Raw genomic sequence first — 20,881 nt, 5'->3', positions numbered from 1 at the left:
GCAGCAGACAGTTTAATTAATTGTATTTAACACATGTAACGTTAGGTAATTTGTAACTCATGTTTCACTTCTGTCTTTCATGATTCATCCTGCTGTCATCAGGAATAATCGCGATATTAGCACATTAATCATGAACAATCACTTCTGATTGAAATTCATGTTGACAGAACGTAAAGTTCATAAACTTAACGTTACACATTATAAATACCTCGTATTCAACCTAATGGCTAATCTCAGTTTTTCTCTCCCGCTATACGTTTACGTCTCAAACACTCCAAAAATGGTTTGACAAGTGCAAAAAAACAAACAAAAAAACCCCAAAAAAACGGAAGGTGTGGCCACACATTTTGTTTAAATCTGCTTTTAGCACATATCGTAGCCTGACCAAACCACACTTTCAAAATGAACAAACTGAAGCCACTTCCCTCACAACAAATTTGTGGTTGAGAAAGACTAAAAAGTACAAAATAACATCCTTGAATTAATTGTACAGCCAAGCAACAATAATTATTCTGTTTTACTGAAAGATGAAGACTGTACATTTATAGTATGTGCTACGTAAGTTATTTTGATCAACATATAAGACTTTACTAGCATAAAGATGAATTCAGAACTTCAGGATAAGCGGCAAAAGACACATTTTCATTTTGTGTGAACTTGAAAAGCAACTGCATGTAAGTTTTTACCTTGAAATATCAGTTTCAGAATCACTGACGGTATATTGACTTCTAATAGGACGAATAACCGTTTCTATCAGCAAACGTCTCTTTTGGGAGTAACGTACGTTTAATGAGCAGGTACGAAAAAACCGCGAAAAGGATTGTGGCTAGAAGGGATACAGCTCGACCGGAAACTAACAACGAATTAATTGTTCTACCTATTAGATTGTGTTTTATTAACATCTACACCTACCCTAACCCTAAACTTAGCCCACAAACTACATACAGTTACTTTAAGCGTCATATTCCAAGTCTAAGTAACCACAGTTGGATTCAGTAGAGTTAATCAAAAAAAAAAAGAAAAAAAAAGTTTTTTTGTACTTAAAATTATCATGTGTAATTCCGTATGTTGCTGTTTTTTTTGTAATTATTTATGAAATCTGCTAGCAATTTCTGAGTGTAAATTGTTTCAAAGTACTACATTATTTGTTCAGTGTATTAACAAAAAATAACTTGAGCACATATAATTAAAAAAATATATGTACATTTTTTACAGAATGTGAATATACACCTGAATATAAACATTGAAATTTTTTATATGTAACATTTAGCTATTTTGATATTTATTTTTCATTATAAACATTATAAATGATATTTCAGATGTAAAAGAAATTATTTTGCATTTTTTTTAATAATTATTTTTCTTTTTTTAATTGTCTGTACATCTGTCTTCAAAATTGCAAGTCAAATTGATTTTAAACATCCCAACAGACTTTTTTTTTTTTTTTTTTTTTTTTTTTAATCAGTTTTAACTGAGATTTCACACATTTTGAGTACAAGTTGAGACTTTTCAGGAATTTTCATGATGCTAAATAAAAAAAAAGGTCACCCACACACACACACACACACACATTTGTGACCCTGGACCACAAAACCAGTCATAAGGGTTAATTTTTCAAAACTGAGATTTATACATCTTCTAAAAACTGAATAAATATTCCATTGATGTATGGTTTGTTAGGATAGGACAATATTTGGTCGAGATACATCTATTTGAAAATCTTGGATCTGAGGGTGCAAAAAAAAAATAGAAATATTGAGAAAATTGCCTTTAAAGTTGTCCAAATAAAGTTCTTAACAGTGTATATTACTAATCAAAAATTAAGTTTTCATATATTTAGAGTAGGAATTTTACAAAATATCTTCATGGAACATGATCTTTTGCCATAAAAGAAAAATCAATAATTTTGACCCATAAAATGTATTTTTGACTTAAGACTGGTTTTGTGGTCCAGGGTCACATTTCTGAAAAGTGACCCAGAAGACATATACAAAACCATTTTGGATAAAGAATATTATTTCATGTTTGTTTTCATATTGTTTCACAGTCAGGTGAAATAAAAGATGAAGACATACAGGAACTTGGTCATTTCAGTTTATTTTCTCATGAATTCTTTTGCAACAAACGGTCAAGCACACAATTGATCAAAGTACAGTTTTCCATTCAAGGACCTCGACCGTACAACGTTAGACAGCACAACATGGAGACAAATGTTGAGTAGAGGAAGGTCAAAATCCATGTCAGCCACTACTGCACCGCTGTGAAAATCTCGTATGTAAAAAGCAAACATGCAGGTGTTACACAAGAAAGAAAAAAGACTCATATTCAGTAGGGGACTTTTTTCGGTTAAAAAAAGCATTTTACTGCAAACCCAATACAGCTCCATCACCTCATCTGTACAAACATCAGTGGCAGAGCAGAAACGCTTGAGATTGTAAAGATCACGTTGGCAGTAGAAGCTTCATTTGAAAGCTTGGCTCGGCTCGAAACGAAGGGTTGCCGTTGTTAAGACATCAAGGTGTTCGATTCTAGTAGAAAAATGGCTGTGTTTTTCATGTCTGGAATGCTCTAAGAGGAGATTTTAGTGTGCGTGTGCTTTCTCTACTGAGACTCGTAACGTGCAGGAGAACAAAACACCTCAAGTGATCGCTCTACTACGGCTAAACAAGCTGAGGAAGACGTGAGGTTGCTGCTGAACATGAATACTGTGTGCGACATACAAAAGACTGGACGACGGAAGGCAGACACGTCTTACAAACGGTGGTCTAAAAATACAGTTTGGCAATAGACCACCAGGGGGCAGTGTAGAAAAATGAGCGCTCATGAGATCCTCAAATAGTGTCGATTGATCACGATGCTGTAAAACCGTATGAAATATTAACCGTCGACTTTGTATTCGACCGCTGGCCGAGTAGTAGATTCATAAAACCTTATAAATACACACATTTTGGTTCATCTGACAAGCAAACGTAAATAAATGTGCTTCAGAAAGGTGAAAAAGCAAACAAACTAGAAAAGTATCTAGAAGGAGGAAGAAGCACAGGCTGTGCTGCATAGAAACTACCAAAGTCAATTAATTAAAAGCAGGTTTAAGTCCCTTTACGTCTCTAAATTCAGAGCACTTTAAACAGTGGTTAACGCACATAAAACAACATTGAAATGGAGACTCAACGCTTTTTTTTTTTTTTTTTTCTCTTCACTTTTCGCTTTTCTTCAAAAAATATGGGAAGCCCTCACTCGTGTCCGGAAACAGATGTTCGTAACCAGCCGTTTGATTCACCCTCGCAAATATACATTTGTACATTTTTGGTATGTATATCATCTGAAAAGGAACATATTTATATATCTAGAATATTTACAGACCGATGAAATTATCTTACGCCCGTCTTCAGACAGAAATATCCTCATCTAACACTCGCAAAAAGAGTCTGACGCTAAACTTTGTACGCTCTGCTTTAGAAACAGAAAAATTAACAAATATAAATTGGGTGAAATGTGTCATATTTCACACTTAAATCCAAAGAAATGGGAAAAATGTCATATTTTAGAGTTTAATATTTTAGAAATGTAATTATTAAATCAATAAAAAAAATCTGTAAAATTGAATTACAATAAATTGAATAACGTATATTTCAATAATAACTATTATTTTTCTTATTAAATATATATTACAATAAATTATAAATTACAATAATTATATATAATAATATTTTATAATTATTTAATAACAACTGATTTAATATTGAACATTTATTACAGTAATGAGAATTGTCATTTAGAATAATTGTAGATTAAATTTGGAGGTAAATGTGCGTAATTGTCATGAAAATGTTAAACTAGACACTGTTAGGAATTATTTTAGCTTCCTTAAAAACAGGCGGCATTTTCTTCATGAACAGACATTTTTTTCTTTTAATTTTGAGTGTTTAAACTGGCGGAGAAAAGCGACGACTTGGCAGAAAAATATGTGTGATGTTATAAATGCATCAGATCTATTGCAGTTTCCCTCTTAACACAGCCAACGAAACACGAAAAAATGACTAGACTATGTTCCTGTAGGCTTCAGTACCACACGGTACGAGAGTTTTACACGGTATTAGAACAGACGGGACACAAACGAACCGTCAAAAGACAAACACACACTCACAAAGAGAGAGAACTGGCTGAAAACAGCAAAGCTTTGAGCGGTAAGTCACGGACATCTCCAAGATCCAACGGTCCGAAACACTGTCTGTCCTCGAGAAGGCTAAAATCATCAGAAGACACGAAGGCAACGTCTCCGGATGTCGGATGGCGACGAGAAGGTCGAGGAGAAACACTGTAGAATGCGGTTGCATATATAATCGGTATTAAGGACAGTCGTTATAAAAGAGGACACCTTTAAAAACAGCACAGAGGAGTCGGGTGGGACGAGCGGCCGGTAAGGAAAGCTAAAGAAACACCTGTGCGTGAATGGCTAAAGACACCTCTGGAAGAGGAAGTGCTTGGAGGACGAGGACACACGTGGTCATTGGGTCAGAGTGCTGGAAGCCCTGAAGTAGGACAGGAACTTGAAGCACAAACTCACGACGAAGTACCAGATGTTCCTGGCCATCTGAGAGCGAGCGATGAAGACGCGCCAGATGAAGACCAGCAGCACCGTGTTGAAAGTGTATCGGATGTTTCTCAGCCTGTGAACGGCAGGAAGAGAGGATCAATTATTCAATGAAACACCGAACACTCTTAGCAACTATCGACTTGGAAACTCAACGCGTGTTTAATCAAGCTTCTTCTTCTCTATGGACAGGATGAAGTGTGTTTATAGGCCACGTCGTCATTATTTATTCACCCTCACACAAAGCGCTCATATGACATCAGAACAGCTTCGATAATACAGAAAAAAATATATATATCTTTTTACTATTACATTATGCTGTTTTATTTTCTATTCTTTTGTTTCTTCAAGATACATCTATAATATAATTCATTTTTCTATTTCTGTATATCCAAAACATGCTATTTTGTCTTTTTTTCTAATTTCTATTTCTACAGATATTTTTTTATTTTTATATAATATAATATAATAAAGAATACTTTTAATCAGCAAGGATGCATTAAATAATACATTTATATTATAATTATTACTAATAATTTTTCTATTTCTGTATTTTCAAAACATGCTGTTTTGTCTCATTCTAATTTGTATTTTTTATGGAATAATATAATATAATATAATATAAAGAATCATTTTAATCAAGGATGCATTTTAGGAAGGATACATAATAAAAATAGAATATAATAATATACAATTATTATACTATAATTAATATAATAGTAAGAATAGTTTTAATCATCAAGGATCCATTAAATCTATCAAAAGTGACAGTAAATACATTTCTAATGATACATTATAATATATATATATAATATATTATATTGGTATTAAATACAATTAGTAACAATTTTGTTTCTGTATTTTCAATACATGCTATTTTGTCTCATTTTCTAATTTCTTTTTTTCTATATTTATTTTTATAATATAATATATGAAAGCAAGAATACTTTTAATGAGCAAGGATGTATTAAATCCATTAAAAAGTGACAGTAAATACATTTTTAATAATACATTTATATATTGGATTATATTAGAATTAATAATAATAATAATAATTATAATTCTGTGTTAAAACATGCTATTTTTTCTTTTCTAATTTCCATTTTTTTCTATAGATATTTCATTTTAATATAATATATACTACCCTTCAAATGTCTGTGGTAAAGAATTCATCATTTTTTTTTAGCTGTAAAGTGGCTCTAGAAAACAATGGTGTGATTATTCAGCTGAATTCAAATTGATTTCAGTTCAAAAACAGTGTGAACGTCATCAGATGGACATACTTCCTCAGGTGCTGTCTGGCGGCGGGAATGTCGGACATGTCCTCGTTCAGAACGTACTTCTTGGTGCCGATACAGTAATTCTCGATGTACTCGGGCCAGTTCAGCTGGCGAACGTCAAAGTTGAAGGTCTGAAAGATCACAAGGATGAATTTCTCTCTCAGACATCTTTCTGCCTGTACAGATTACTGTCAGTACGTTGATGTGATTGGTTCGGCGGTGCGTGTGCATGTATATGTATGTGGCCGTACCTTCCTGTCCTCGGTGCTCAGCTGACTCATCAGCATGTTCATGTTGTCTGAGTTCCACTCCCAGTCCTGACTGCTGAAATACTCCAGCAGACCGATGGCTTTGTGCAGACGGTTGAAAATACGCATCATTCTGAATAAACACACATCACAAAGATAGAACTGTCACTTTTTCTATAGATATTATTTCTATAGTGTAATATAATGTATTAAATTATATTAATAAATTGTAATACTTTAACCAACAAGTATGTATTTCTATTTCTAATAAATGCTGTTTCTAAAATAATCTTTAAAAAATGTATTACAGTTTCCACAAAAATATGGAGCAGTTTCCAAACACTGATATTCAGAATTGAATATTATATTATATTATATTATATTATATTACATTATCAATACATGCTATTTTATCAGAGTAGAACAGATTATGTAGGTATAATGTGACTCTAAAGGTGTTGTATTTCTCTCACTGTGGTTTCTGTCCGGACAGTCTGAGGAACAGGTCGTAGATGAGCGCAGGGAACTTGTGACTGACGAGGATCCAGTACTGGTTGATCAAGTAATTGGAGGTGATGTTGGCGTTGGGCCGACGGAAAGCCTGTTCCAGAGGATTCCTCTTAAATGTTGACATCACGTGATGCTCTGGAAAGCAAATATTACATGTTGTCTTAATGATAAAGTAAATATATGATCATTTGATTGCCGTCACAAATCGGAACGTAACACCGCACGGGCTCTGCTTCTGGCCGTTGGCATGGTGATGCTGGCAGCCAGATGTTGCTCATGGTAAAGCCTCTATCCTGCTGTTGCCATGGAAACGCTTCAGCTGCTCCGACCAGTGATTCGCCCTCCGGCACTGACAGGCACCGCACATACTGTACAGTATGATCCCAATGATGTACTGAGAGCTATTTTGGAAACAAAGCACTACGCATCTGCTAAAGTGTGCTGTATGCAGCCAGAGCACACTGTGAGGAACAATGCATCCCACAATGCAATGGACTCAACTTGACCTTCCACTTCCAGTGTGACAAGTTCTGCAATTACGATTTATTTCTGACATCAGTCTGGACACCTGAATTAAACATGCTATAATATTAAACATACAACATAGTGACAATAATACTCTTTTAAACATTTAGCATTGCATATTGCATAATAGATGGTATGTTTTTGTCTATTAAAAAACATTTATTTTAAAAAATGCTGATTTCTTTAAAAAAAAAAATGACCATCACACTTCCCTCTGTCTGCCCTATGCTTTCCTGTCACGTCTCCACGTCTCCACTGTCTTGTCAAAATAAAGGCATAAAAAGGCCAAAAATAAATAAAAAAATAACATGTAAACTGTTTTATTTTTTTATTTTTTTATATTTTGAAATGAATTTGAAGTTATGCTATGATTTATTTTTATTTTTGAGAGGAGTCTTGACATGTTACATGCACTTACTATTTTAATAACAATTAATTATGCATAATTACATTCAAGTAACCCTAAGCCAAACCCTAATCCTAACCAGACAGTAAGTACATTAATTAATATTACTCAGTTCTTAAATAATTACACTGTAACAAGGACACCTTAAAATAAAGTGTAACTTTTTTATTATTGAATTGTACAATATAAAATATTTAAGATGTAAATAAACGTACAATTATTGGAATTCATTCCGTTTTTCTACTTCAAAATGTCATGCTTAATTCAATGTTATTTGCCGTTTCTTTGTAATTAGCTGTAAAATTTACTAGCAATTTTTGCAACTATTGTTTCAAACGTTTATCATTGTATACTACATACTATTTCAAATGCTGTTTCAAAAATAAACTGTGAAAAATTAAAACAAAATACTGTAAAAACATATTAGTGTATGTTTTACAAAACACTTGATTTTATTTTATTTTATTTTATTTGTGTGGACAACTGGCATTAAATACAGTACAGACCATAACACCATTTCAAACATTTATTATTGTACACTGCATGCCATTTCTTAAAATGATAAAACAGTGTTCATTTTACAACAAAATGCTGTTACATTTCCTCTACTTATTAAAACCTATTTGTTTGCAAAATGTGTGAAAAATGTAAATGCTACAACACCATAAATTATACTGAATAGCTTCTGTGTTTATTTCTGTATTTATATGCATTTACTATATTTATTCTCTCTCTCTCTCTACTATATTCTGGCTTTCATTTATTGTAAATCAATTTATTCACATAATTTCTTCATACAATCTATATTCAGTATTTTATTATGTACAGTACGTGTATGTCATTAACCCACAGTTTCTGTGTGTTGTTGCGCTGTGACATTTTGATTGCACTTTATGTTACAGTACGTGTACTTACATGTACTTACAGTGTACTTACCTAAAAATACTGTAATATAAGGTATCTACATGAGGTAGGGTTTGGTTTAGGGGTAGGTTCAGGGTTAGTACCTAGTCATTGTAATCACTATAATAAGTCCTTAGTATGTACGTGAGGTTCAGAACTGTAAAAAAGTGCTACCGTCATTTCGCTGCATTACATCTCCTGTATGTAACATGTATGCGGCTAAGAACCTTGAGGCATTTTTTCAGTAGTATGTAGTATGCAGTATGCACTCACTCACAACGGTAAGAAAGCATGTTACGCACCGATCTCTCCCCAGTGGAAAGGGTTGATGCCTCCGGTTGTGCAGTTGTACACGAGCGCAGTTTTCGGTCTGAAATGAAAACACAAAAACAAGGAAATCACACCGTGCCGCATGTGCACAACCTCATATTCTCCCTTATGCAAATACATAAGCAGAGGGACTTTCATGCTAATATTCTCCGTTTAATCACCTGCGGGTCTAGCATAAACATATCAGACAGGTGAAGCTCACCTGTGCACCGCGGTGTACCATCCGGCAGCCAGCGTCAGGTTTATCACCACGTCTACGGGAATCAGATCGGCCACCGCGTCATTACTGGCTCTCATGGTGCGCAGGATGCCCTTCCCAGCCTGCACCGGGACACACAAAACACACGCTCTCCGTCAGAGAGGACGCCAGCGGAGCCAAACGCACCATATGCCTTTGTTTGGCTGTGAGCTTCACAGAGGCGTTTAGAGGCTCAAACTGCTTAATGACTTCAGGAAACACAGGCTAATTAAAACGAGGGCAGATTGTTTTCATCACTTTGAATCTTGCGAGATCAGCAACGACTTAGAAATTCACTTAAAGTAGCTTTATAGGGTTAAGATCGCTCTTTGTGGGGTTCAGGATGTATAAAATGTTCAGATCTGCTGTAGAACATCAATAAGTAATACTTACAGCAATGAAAACACCACTTGGTCCATTAAAGTTGTCTATCCAACCCTGTAAAACACAGAACAACACACAATCGTGGTGGCAATTAGCTTTGCTGTGTATTTTACAAGGGTCTAAATTTGTTGTTTGCTATAAAAATCTGCATATCATCTAAGAAACCTTTATATGGCAGTATACGACACTGACCACAGGAAAAACGCAAGAAACTACATTCTACGGTTCTGTGAAAATAACTAAATTAAATTAATAAAAAACATTGCGATGCAGTTGCTAACTGGTTCAGGTCTAAAGAGTCCAAATAAAATCAGTGTTATTATTGATATACTATTATACATTTTGTTAATATTTTGAATGATTAATATTAAAGGAACCGTATGTAAGAAATTTATTTCAGTTAATCATAAAATGGCCCTGACATGTCTCTAGACATTAAGAAATCATGTTCATTTCAAATACTTATATCACTGACAACAGTGGTCTGGCCAGGATATTGTCATTTAAAAGTGAAAGTTGATGTTGATGTTGTCATGTTGTGTTTTGGTCTGAGGCGCCACCCTCCAGCTGTCTACCAATCACGAAGTCAGTAGAGTTTCGTTATCCGGGTTGGCGGCTCTGCTCTAGTTACAGCTGCAGCTACGAACGTGTCGGATAAAACATGTATAAGGTTACGAAACCTAAAAGACCTCGTTATGAATCCGAAGTACGTCGTGACAAAGTCCGAAATAAAACAAGGATTTGTATAGGAGATGCCGAAAACGGAGAAGAATTTTGTTGGTATAGGCTAAAAGCCCCGTGCTTCCATACACAGTGGATTTTCCACGGTCGCCCGTGCTAAATGCGTTCATAAAAAGCTTTATATGGCACCACTAGCACAGTATGAAAACAATCTATGTTCCGACTGAAATGTGGTATTACAGTACATCTTTACGAAATATTTGGCTAATCGCCTTTAGTAAATTTTTGCGACACATAATTACTTTGCAAAACATCTCTCGTGAAGCATAAACATAAGTAACAGAAGAAAAAAAACTTATTGTGTAGGACTCGTCACTTGCCATTGGAAGCTCCTGGTAGCAGCCTACGTTCCTGCGGAATCCTGCAGCTTAGCTGGCAACCTCGAGTCAGGGGGGAGGGGGAGGGGATACGCCATTCTGCAGTATTTTGAAAGTGATTGCAGTACCAGTTTTGGCCACAATCCTACATACGGTTCCTTTAAGATTCTGAATTTGTCTGTTTTTATTGAAGTTTTAGTAATTTTGTTGTCATTTGTTTATATAGCTTTTATATTTTTTATTTAGTGCATCAAGTTACCCTTTTATTTATGCATTTATGCGTTTTTACGTAGATTTTGGTTTTACTTTAAGTTTAGTTATTTTAATACTTAATTTAAATAAAACTAAAATGAGAAATGTTGTCTTTGACATAAGTCTGGGTGGTTTTAATATTTTATTTTCAGTTAATCTTTATTTTATTTCACATAATGAATAAACAATATTATTTATTTTAGGGCTGGTTAACGATTAATCACGATTAATCGCATACAAAATAAAAGTTTGAGTTTGCCTAATATATATGTGTGTGTACTGTGTGTAATTATTATGTATATAGAAATACAAGCACATTCATGTATATATTTAAGAACTATTTACAAGTATATGTATTTATTATAATTTTTATAGAATTTATATTATATGTAAATAAAAATATTTTGTACATAAATTTCTCTTAACTATATACATTCATTTGTGTGTATTTATATATACATAATAATTGCGCACAGTACACACACATATATATTAGGCAAACTTTTATTTTGTTAATTTTTTGTTAATTCTGTTATTTTAATTTGATTTATTTTGTTAAAGAATGTATTTTTGTACATCAAGTTAAGCTAATTTTCTTTAATAATTTTTCAAAATATTTGTCTATAAAACGATTTATTTAGATCAGGTAAGTCAGTTTGACTTATTTTAGTACTTCAAATTAACCTAAATGAAAATGAAAACATTTCTTGGCAGCTAGCTGAAATAAATTTGCTTTTTTAATAAACATTTTTAAAATAAATTTTTTCAAGCTATTTTTTTTTTAATATGTCTGTATATATTTTTCCAGTTTCAGTTTTAGAAGCATCAATATTTATTAGGATATTTTTATTTATATATTTTTTGTTTTTATTTATTTTAGTATTTCAAATTTTTTACCTTTTCAAACTTTTTTTTTTATTTCAGTTAACATTCATTTTATTTCAAGTAATGAAATTGCTTTTCTATGGTTTCACTTTTAGTTAACAATAACAATTGCGCTGCAAACACCTCTATGATATTCTGCTATGTAGAAATGGCAACCATTAGTCCATGTTTGAACTTACAACCTGGCCCAGGTCTTTAATCATTAAGCCACATCATTGTATGAGTGAGGACTGTCGTGAGCGGATGGTAACTCACGGGGAACGGCTCCTGCCAGCTGGCTCCCACGATGGACGGCCGTATGATGCCGATGTTGAGTTTGCCGCTCTCCTGCTGCACCACACACTCGGCCAGCGCTTTGGTGTAGGTGTAAGTGTTGGGCCGGTCACCGATCAGACGGGGTGTGATGTCACGGACGATACTGTCATCCATCCACCTACACACACACACACACACGGACAGATAAATCACTGCTCCGCTTCAGGGTCAGTACAGTGTGTCAGACAAAACATCCTGATACAATACAGCGTGACAGTCAAATAACGTGGAAAACCAGGCATGCAATGACCAGTGGCGTAAACCAAGTGCTTTCAAACTGAAGTTTGTGGAGGGAAATCTTTTTTTATTGAACACACTCTTCCCTTACACAACTGGATTGTTTTAACTCCATCAGGTAACATGAGCTCATGGCTGCGGTTGCCGGGTAGATTCTGTAAGTGAGTTGGAGATGATGATGATGATAATATATTGCACTCACTCCAGAGAGTCGATGAGTTTCTTGGGCTCGACTGGAGGAGGGTAGATGACCTCGTCGATGTGTCTGCGGTTGCAGTTGGCGTAGGCGGTGGAGATGTGGATGAAGGCCTGCAGGTGCTGCATCTGCTGCGCCAGAGAGAGGAGTTGCTGCGTGGCGATGACGTTCAGCTGCAGCGCATGCCTGCGCAGACACACGGCAGAATTCACATCATAATCAGCAATATATACTGTCTGTGACAAAAACTTACACCATAAAAATACATTTGTGTGACTTAATAAAATAAACTTTAAGAACGACAGTCAGATAAATCACTGCTCTGCTTTAGGGTCAGTACAGCGTGTCAGACAAAACAGCAGCGCACAGATGCACTATGGCTTGCCGGAACACCAAAAAACAAATAAGCAAATAAAATTAAATAAATTAACTAATTCAAATAAGTACATGAAATAAAATGAAATAAGTTAATGAAATTAATAAAAAAAAAAAAACCCAAAAAAACCCATAAATAATACATCTAATAGAGTGCTATAGTGAGTAGAAAAACATAATAATGTAATGTAATAGAAACAATATATTATTATAATAACCTGGTGCAGACCCAAAATAAATAATACATAAATACATTTAGATTAAATGAAAGAAATTAATGAAAAAATAAAAAAAGCTTACAAAAAATACAAAATACATTTAACAATACAGTACTATAGTGAGTAGGAAAAAAGTAATGTAAGGTAATGCAGCAGAAAATAATACTTAACTATTATAATATGGCAAATACCCAAAATATATAAATTATATTTTTTAAATAAACATAAACATTTTAGTAAAATTACAGAAATAAAAAAATGATAAAAACAGATAATTAATACACCTAACAGTACAGTACAGTATTATAGTGAGGACAAAAGGCAATGAGGTAATTTAATAGAAACTAAATATTTTCCAAATATATATTTTCCTATGACACGGTTATTAAAATGAACTAAAACTAAAACTATGAAAATACTGAAATAATTAAAATTAAACTAAAAATTAAATTACATTTTAAAAACATATTTTTAAAAAAAAGCATGACAAAAATTCACAACAAAATTACTTAGACTTTAAATATAAAAACTGTTCATTTAATTACTAAATAAAACAAATAAACAAACATTTTATTAAAATAAAGAAATTTAAAAAATGATAAAAATAGATAATAAATACACCTAACAGTACAATACAGTATTATAGTGAGGACAAAAGGCAATGAGGTAATTTAATAGAAACTAAATATTTTCCAAATATATATTTTCCTATGACACGGTTATTAAAATGAACTAAAACTAAAACTATGAAAATACTGAAATAATTAAAATTAAACTAAAAATTAAATTACATTTTAAAAACATATTTTTAAAAAAAAGCATGACAAAAAAATCACAACAAAATTACTTAGACTTTAAATATAAAAACTGTTCATTTAATTACTAAATAAAACAAATAAACAAACATTTTATTAAAATAAAGAAATTTAAAAAATGATAAAAATAGATAATAAATACACCTAACAGTACAATACAGTATTATAGTGAGGACAAAAGGCAATGAGGTAATGTAATAGAAACTAAGTATTTTCCAAATATATATTTTCCTATGACACGGTTATTAAAATAAACTAAAACTAAAACTATGGAAATACTGAAATAATTAAAATTAAACCAAAAATTAAATTAAATTTTAAAAACATATTTAAAAAAAAAAAAAAACATGACAAAAATACACAACAAAATTACTAAGACTTTAAATATAAAACTGTTCATTTAATTATTAAATAAAACAAATAAACAAACATTTTATTAAAATAAAGAAATAAAAAAAATGATAAAAATAGATAATTAATACACCTAACAGTACAGTATTATAGTGAAAAAAAAAAAGTCAATAAGGTAATTTAATAGAAACTAAATATTTTCTTAATATATAATTTTCCTATAACGGTAAAAATGAACTAAAACTAAAACTATGAAAATACTGAAATAAAATTTAAACTTTAAAACAAAACAAAACAAAACAAAAAACATGACAAAAATACAACAAAATTAATTAGACTTTAAATATAAAATTATTAAAATAAAAATGTTTCTAAAAAGGCATTTGTATTTACAAAATATTTATAAAACTATAGTAGTATATTAATAATACATGTCTCTAATGCTGCTGAGAGTGAGAGGACTGATTCAAATAACTGCATTCATAAAACACATCCTGGCACTAACACAGTTTTATTTTCCTTAGGAAAATTAAGCAAAAGGTTCTGTGAACAGATGTGTGTGTGCGTGTGTTGTGTGTGTGTTGTGTGTGTGTGTGTGTGTGTGTGTGTGTGTGTGTGTGGAGAAGAAACGTTTCCCTTACTCGCTCCTGCTCTGGAGTCAGCGGTTCACTAATGAATCCCTCGTTCCTCCAGCAGTGAGAACATCTGCTCCTCAGCCGGAGATTCATGACACAGCACAAGTACAGTGTGTGTGTGTGTGTGTGTGTGTGTGTGTGTGTGTGTGCGTGCTTTCCCTTTCTTATTCTTGCTTTCCTCACATTTCCTCACTTCTTTTACAAGTGTAGCTGTGCTTTTCATAGCTGTGGTTCAATCATACACTACTGTTCAAAAGTGTGGGGTCAGTAAGCTTTGAGGAGTCTCTTCTACTCACTAAGACATTTGCATTTAATTCTTACAAATACTGTAAAAATCGTAAAAATAAATAAATAAAATAAAATAAAATATTACAATTTAAAATGGCTGTTTTCTATATGAATATACTGTTAGCTGTAATTTATTGCTGTGATCAAAGCTGAATTTTCAGCATCATTACTCCAGTCTTTAGTGTCACATGATTCTTCAGAAATCATTCTAATATGCTGATTTGCTGCTCAATAAACATTTCTGATTGCACGTTTCGTACATGTCATTGTATGTTGAGTGTCACTCACTTCAGGGGCTCGTCGAAGCGGATGGTGGCGGCACAGTGGAAGACGATGTTGATACAGGAAGTGAGAGTCTGCACATCCTCTGGACTGATGGCCAGGCCGGGTTGCATGAGCTCGCTGCTGATGGGGATGATCTTCTGATGAAAGTCAGGATTATCCTCACGCACACGGTCAAACAGCTGCAAAACACACACAGACACGCACGTCAGTGCTGTAAAATAAATATACTGACACAAAACATGACAATTACCATTACGTTCTGTAAAGTATTCATAAATGAAAAGAGTATGTTACTGTTACAACAATTTAAATGACATGAACGGTAATATTTGGAAACCTAATGATACCCATCATTGAGAATAAACAAACAAACTTTTCAAAAACAGGAATTTTGGTAGCAAATATAATTAAGCTAATTTAAAAAATAAAATTAAAAAAAAATACAATTGTGCATTATTTGAAACCTAATGAAAATCAACACTGAAAATAACTAGAATCTAGAATAAAAAAAACAATAACAATAAACAAACAAACAAATACTGTATTAATTAAAACCCTAGTAAACAACACCGTTGGGAAAAACTAAACTTAATATGTATCATTCGAAAACCTAATTAACATCAGCACTGAAAATAACTAGAATAAAAAAAAAATAAAATAAAATAAAATAAAATAAAATAAAACAAAATAAAACAAAATAAAATAAAAGTGTATCATCTGAAAACCTAATGAACATCACCACTGGGAATATATATATATATATATATATATATATATATATATATATATATATATATATATATATATATATATATATATATATATATATATAGGAAAAATATAAAATCAAATAAAATACTGTATTATTTTTGGGAACATAATGAACATCACCACTTTGGGGTAATAAATGTACAAAAACGTACTTAATCATGACAATTAAGTACAACAACATGACAATAACATGAAATTACCAAAAAAATAAAAATAAAATAAATATAAATAAACAAACAAAATAAAATAACATAAAATGAATGTACTTGGTGAATGTGTGTTTTTTAAATGTCCATAAAAACAACCTTTCAATGCATGTTCCTAAAAACAGGCATCATTTTCATACTTTTAAGAAATGCCCTTATTTTTGGAAAAAGTGATCTGTACATTTTTACATGAGAATTCACCCTTTCAGAGACATTATGTAAGTTTCAGTTGGCCGAACCGCAAGATGCAAATGACAAATCTCATCATATTATGTCACCAACTTCAGTGTTTATGTAACGGAGAAAACTGCAGACTGGGAAACATTTCTTCACTGCATCTGAACACTTAGCATTTAGCATGGCGTGTCTGACGGGGTACATAGATGCCGAACGCGCTGTGATTTCTGTAATCTGATATCAAAAGAGGATTTGCAGAGACTGGCATCCTCTCTGACACACGTGTGCTGACTTATGTTACCCACAATTCCAAGGGTTTGGCAGTGGCACATTCCAGCAGCCACAGCCAATCAGAATAATTTCTGGACGTAACATGTGACCCCCCGTAACCCCGGCAGTAGGCACCTGCCGAGGGCCAGACAGATGCTGCGGGACGCTGCTGACAGCTGTTGAACCCCTCGCTTGAGTCACGCTTCTCAACGCATATTTATCCAAAAACAGATTAGCATTTCCGAAAGGAAACAGTGCTTGCAAGGCATCAGAATAATAAATAAAGTCTGAGGTTTAAATGAAACGCCATTTCTATTACAAATTAAAAAACAAATAAAACACAATGAAAAAACATTATTTTAACAAATATTAAATAAATTTAAAATCACAACATTGAAAACCTAAAAAAAAAAAAAAAAAAAAAAAAAAAAAAAAAAATCAGAAAACCGTAAAAAAAATAATTCAATCAAACACCATAAAATTTGAAGTACGAATGTAATCATTTAGAGAGCGCATAAACCCCATGTAGACATCATAACATGTCATAACAGAACTTAAAAGATGTTTTACAGTCATCAGTGTAAAGAGGGAGGACCAATCTGCAATCAATATGCAAAGAAGCACCAATCCACATTCGGTATGCAAATAAACCAAACCGTTTAAACGCCACATCTAAACCTTCCTTATGGCAAGAGCTTGTAAAACACGTCACGATCCAGTTCTTCCTGACTTTTTTCCCCAAGAATTTCTGAGAAATTGTCTTGGAGATCATGGTGTGCTGCTTGCATGTCAAGACACAGATCATTTTATTTGCTTTCGCAATATGTTACTTTAGTCAAGATTGTCAAAGGTGTGAAATGTACACATGTACTTCTGTTTCAGCAGAAACACACTTTGTTACACAATTACTGGGAAATTTCTAAATGTCAGTTAGAATTTGTTATTTTTTGAATATTAAATTCTAAATTTACAAAAAAATAGTATAATTAATAATTTAGAATATATGTTATATACCGTTTTTTTTTTTTTAATATTAAGCTTTAAGAAATACAAAAAAATGTAAAACAAATCCAGACCAAATTAATAAATAAAAAATAAATAATAAAAATATCAAATAAATTGTATTTACAGATCAAAATAATAATAAAAAAAATACTTTTGTTTAAGACTGAACTAAAAGTAAAAATGAAAAAAAAAAAAAAAAAAAAATCTACAATTAAATATAAATAGAAATATTAAAAAAAAAAAAAAAATAATAAAAATGAAAAAATAAAATGTCTGAAACTACAATTAAAACTAATATATAATAAATAGTAATATTTAAAAAAATATTAATAAAAATGAAAAAATAAAATTTCTGAAACTAAAATTAAAACTAATATATAATAAATAATAAATAAAACTATAATAGCAGATAAATAGCTATAATAAAACAACAATAAAAGTAATAAAATAAGATTTCTTCTGCTAAATAAAATAAAAAAAAAAAAAAAAAAAAAAAATCAAAACAAATTATTAATCACTTACAGAGCGCATAAACAACATTTCGACATCATAATAAAAAAAACCTAACTTAACTTATTTGGCTAATATGAAGTGTGTGCACAGCAATAAGCAACTATCTAGTCTTTTACAACCAGAGGATTTTCAAATGCAAATAAAATCGCATGATTTTAATATGGAAAATCATTAGGGGAGCATTTCCCACACACTCAAACATGCAAATATTACAGGAATAACGCTGTAATGATATAATCTCAACACACGAGTCTGGCCATAACTGCCATTAACTCAGATTACTAGAGAGAACAGACAACATATGGGCCATGAGAGCAGTCTAGCCAACACACACACACACACACACACAGATTTGGAGCGAGTTCATGCGACGATGGACAGAAAAATATTTAAAAGGTCAAGATGCACAAAACTAGACAGGACAATGTGCTCATTTCAGACCAGAGGGTCACGACGCGCTGGATCGCTCGTGAGGGCTGGAAATGCAGTAAATGAAGGAAATGAGCGCAGCTACTTCAGCCAAACTTCCTGCTGCGGTTTGTGTCACCGGGCAACAAAAACACAACACACACTACACACGCTGGCATAGGATGAAGCTCCATATGCTGCTGCAGAGTCGCCAGAGCAAACGCCCTCAAACACACACACTGACACATGCTAAAATACAGCACAGCAGAGCTATTATCTGTTCATTGAAATAAAGCTACATAAAAAATAAAACACAAATATTAGGTAAAAAATGTTAATCACTAAAATTGGGAAACTAAAACTAAAATAAAAAATAAAGTAAAGAAATTACACCTAATTAATAGCATTCAAATTAATTAATTTGTACAAAAAAGGGCAAAAGTACACCACAAAATTTCTAAAAATAAAAACTTAAACTATAAAATAAAAGCCAACTTGAAATATTAATTAAAACTAAGTTAGTATATAAATTAGTATTTTTAAAAAATTGTTAATTTAAATAACGCCAAAATAAAATAAAACATAAATTAAGCGTAAAAGATACACAGAAATTAAAAACTGAAATTTGAAAGTATAAACTGATGCACTAAAAATAGGAAAAGGAAAAACTGAACTAAAATAAACCTAAACGGTATTATTAAAAAAAAAAAAAAAAATCCAAAAGCACATAACATTTCCAAAAAAGTAAACAAAAAATAAACATAAAAATTTAAAATTAAATAATACTGAAATAACACTGGTTTATTATAAAACTAAAACAACTAAATACATTTTTATTAATGAAAATAATATATAAATATTAGGTGAAAAACGGAAATTAGAGAATTTAATTTAACAGTTCAAGTTAAAGCACTGAAAATACTGACTGAAAAGTTAAAACTGAAATTAAAAGCTTAAACTGAAATTTATCAAATAAAATTATGATACTAAAATAATAGTATTAAAAATGAATTGATTAAAACGCCAAAAGCACACAACAAAATTACCAAATTAAAAACAAAAACTAATTCAAACTATTAATAAACACTAATATAAATATATATAAGCATATTAATATAAATTATTATAAAAATATAATATAAAATACATTTAATAAAACCTATATAAATAATATCAGAAAACAATGTATTATTAATTAAATTTGTTAATAAAAATAAAAATAAAAATGACAAATTAAACCCTAAATAGAAATAAAAATAATTATTTAAAAATTGCAAAAAGCTGAAAATACAAACATAAAAAAGTAATTTAAATTATTTATCCACCTTATTCTTCAACGCTGAAGTAAGCCTTTGAGCAAGACTTCTGGTTCATTAGTCGCTCTAGGGAAATAACGAGAAGAATCAGTGTGTTCATAAGATAAAACATTAAAATAATATGGTAGGACAATATCAAGCAGCAAAAGCAGCTGTTTTGTACAGCTGAATGTGGATGAGACTGGAAGCCAGACCCATAAAAAGCGCCTACTCTTACAGGAAAAATAAAGTGGATAATAACTATAATAGTATTGATAAGAGTAACTAAAATAACACTGGTGCTGATCTAGTTCACACTGGGACAATCCGAATCACCAGACGGTTCAAACGCATCCACTAAAGCTGCGCTGCACGAGAAAGGAAGTGACGTGCGGATAAAGGACGGCACAGGTTCACTGTATTGAGGTCAGGGGTTCGCCGAGGTCGACCACTGTAAACATTTGCTCTCTGTGTGGTGGAAATAGCAAAGGTGCATTGTGGGACGGCGGTCTGCCTGTGCCAGTCTCCACCGGGCCTTCTGGCACAAAAAACCCCATTGTGTGCGAGTGGGAGAGAGAGAGACAATACTCCTTCAGTTCCTTCACTGCTGTGGCCTTGGGTGAATGATAAACACACAAACACTCGTCCTCAAACCACACACACACACTCTTACAGGCGTGTTTGAAGAAACGGCCAGCGGAACGCCATTAGACTGGGGTGAGTGGAAGACAACGAAGGCGGGTTTACTGCGACGGTCTGATGCTTCTGTCGAGGCGCTTTATCGCAGGTAGATCAGTATCCCGGCCTGAACCGGACTGAATAATTCACCTGTGGGACGTCTGACACCGCAAAACGCTCCCAAACACTACATCAGAGCTGTTTGTGTTCACAACACAAATCAAAATGAA

The 20,881-nt window shown here is 32.3% G+C and overlaps 1 protein-coding gene across 2 annotated transcripts in view; it reads right to left on the bottom strand.

Annotated features, from left to right (window-relative positions):
- Nucleotides 1–2,081: 2,081 nt before the first annotated feature.
- The window catches only part of si:dkey-97m3.1 (fatty acyl-CoA reductase 1), a 37,584-nt gene continuing 18,784 nt past the window's right edge, over nt 2,082–20,881 (bottom strand). Inside the window, exons 2-12 of one of the 2 annotated variants that reach the window (XM_051107699.1) lie at nt 20,004–20,060; nt 15,332–15,507; nt 12,368–12,547; nt 11,869–12,046; nt 9,428–9,472; nt 8,999–9,117; nt 8,769–8,836; nt 6,596–6,767; nt 6,126–6,255; nt 5,878–6,005; nt 2,082–4,670 (exon numbers count right to left, since the gene is read on the bottom strand). In XM_051107699.1, coding sequence (XP_050963656.1) covers nt 4,508–4,670; nt 5,878–6,005; nt 6,126–6,255; nt 6,596–6,767; nt 8,769–8,836; nt 8,999–9,117; nt 9,428–9,472; nt 11,869–12,046; nt 12,368–12,547; nt 15,332–15,438 — 1,290 coding nt within the window. In that variant the 5' untranslated portion in view covers nt 15,439–15,507; nt 20,004–20,060 and the 3' untranslated portion in view covers nt 2,082–4,507. The remainder of the gene's footprint in view (nt 4,671–5,877; nt 6,006–6,125; nt 6,256–6,595; nt 6,768–8,768; nt 8,837–8,998; nt 9,118–9,427; nt 9,473–11,868; nt 12,047–12,367; nt 12,548–15,331; nt 15,508–20,003; nt 20,061–20,881) is intronic. The other variant, XM_051107697.1, reaches the window with a different exon arrangement.

Source organism: Labeo rohita, chromosome 4 (assembly GCF_022985175.1).
Source record: "Labeo rohita strain BAU-BD-2019 chromosome 4, IGBB_LRoh.1.0, whole genome shotgun sequence".
Taxonomy (NCBI): Eukaryota; Metazoa; Chordata; class Actinopteri; order Cypriniformes; family Cyprinidae; genus Labeo; species Labeo rohita.
The sequence above is the reverse complement of the archived record's forward strand: the minus strand, read 5'-3'. Positions and strand labels throughout refer to the sequence as shown.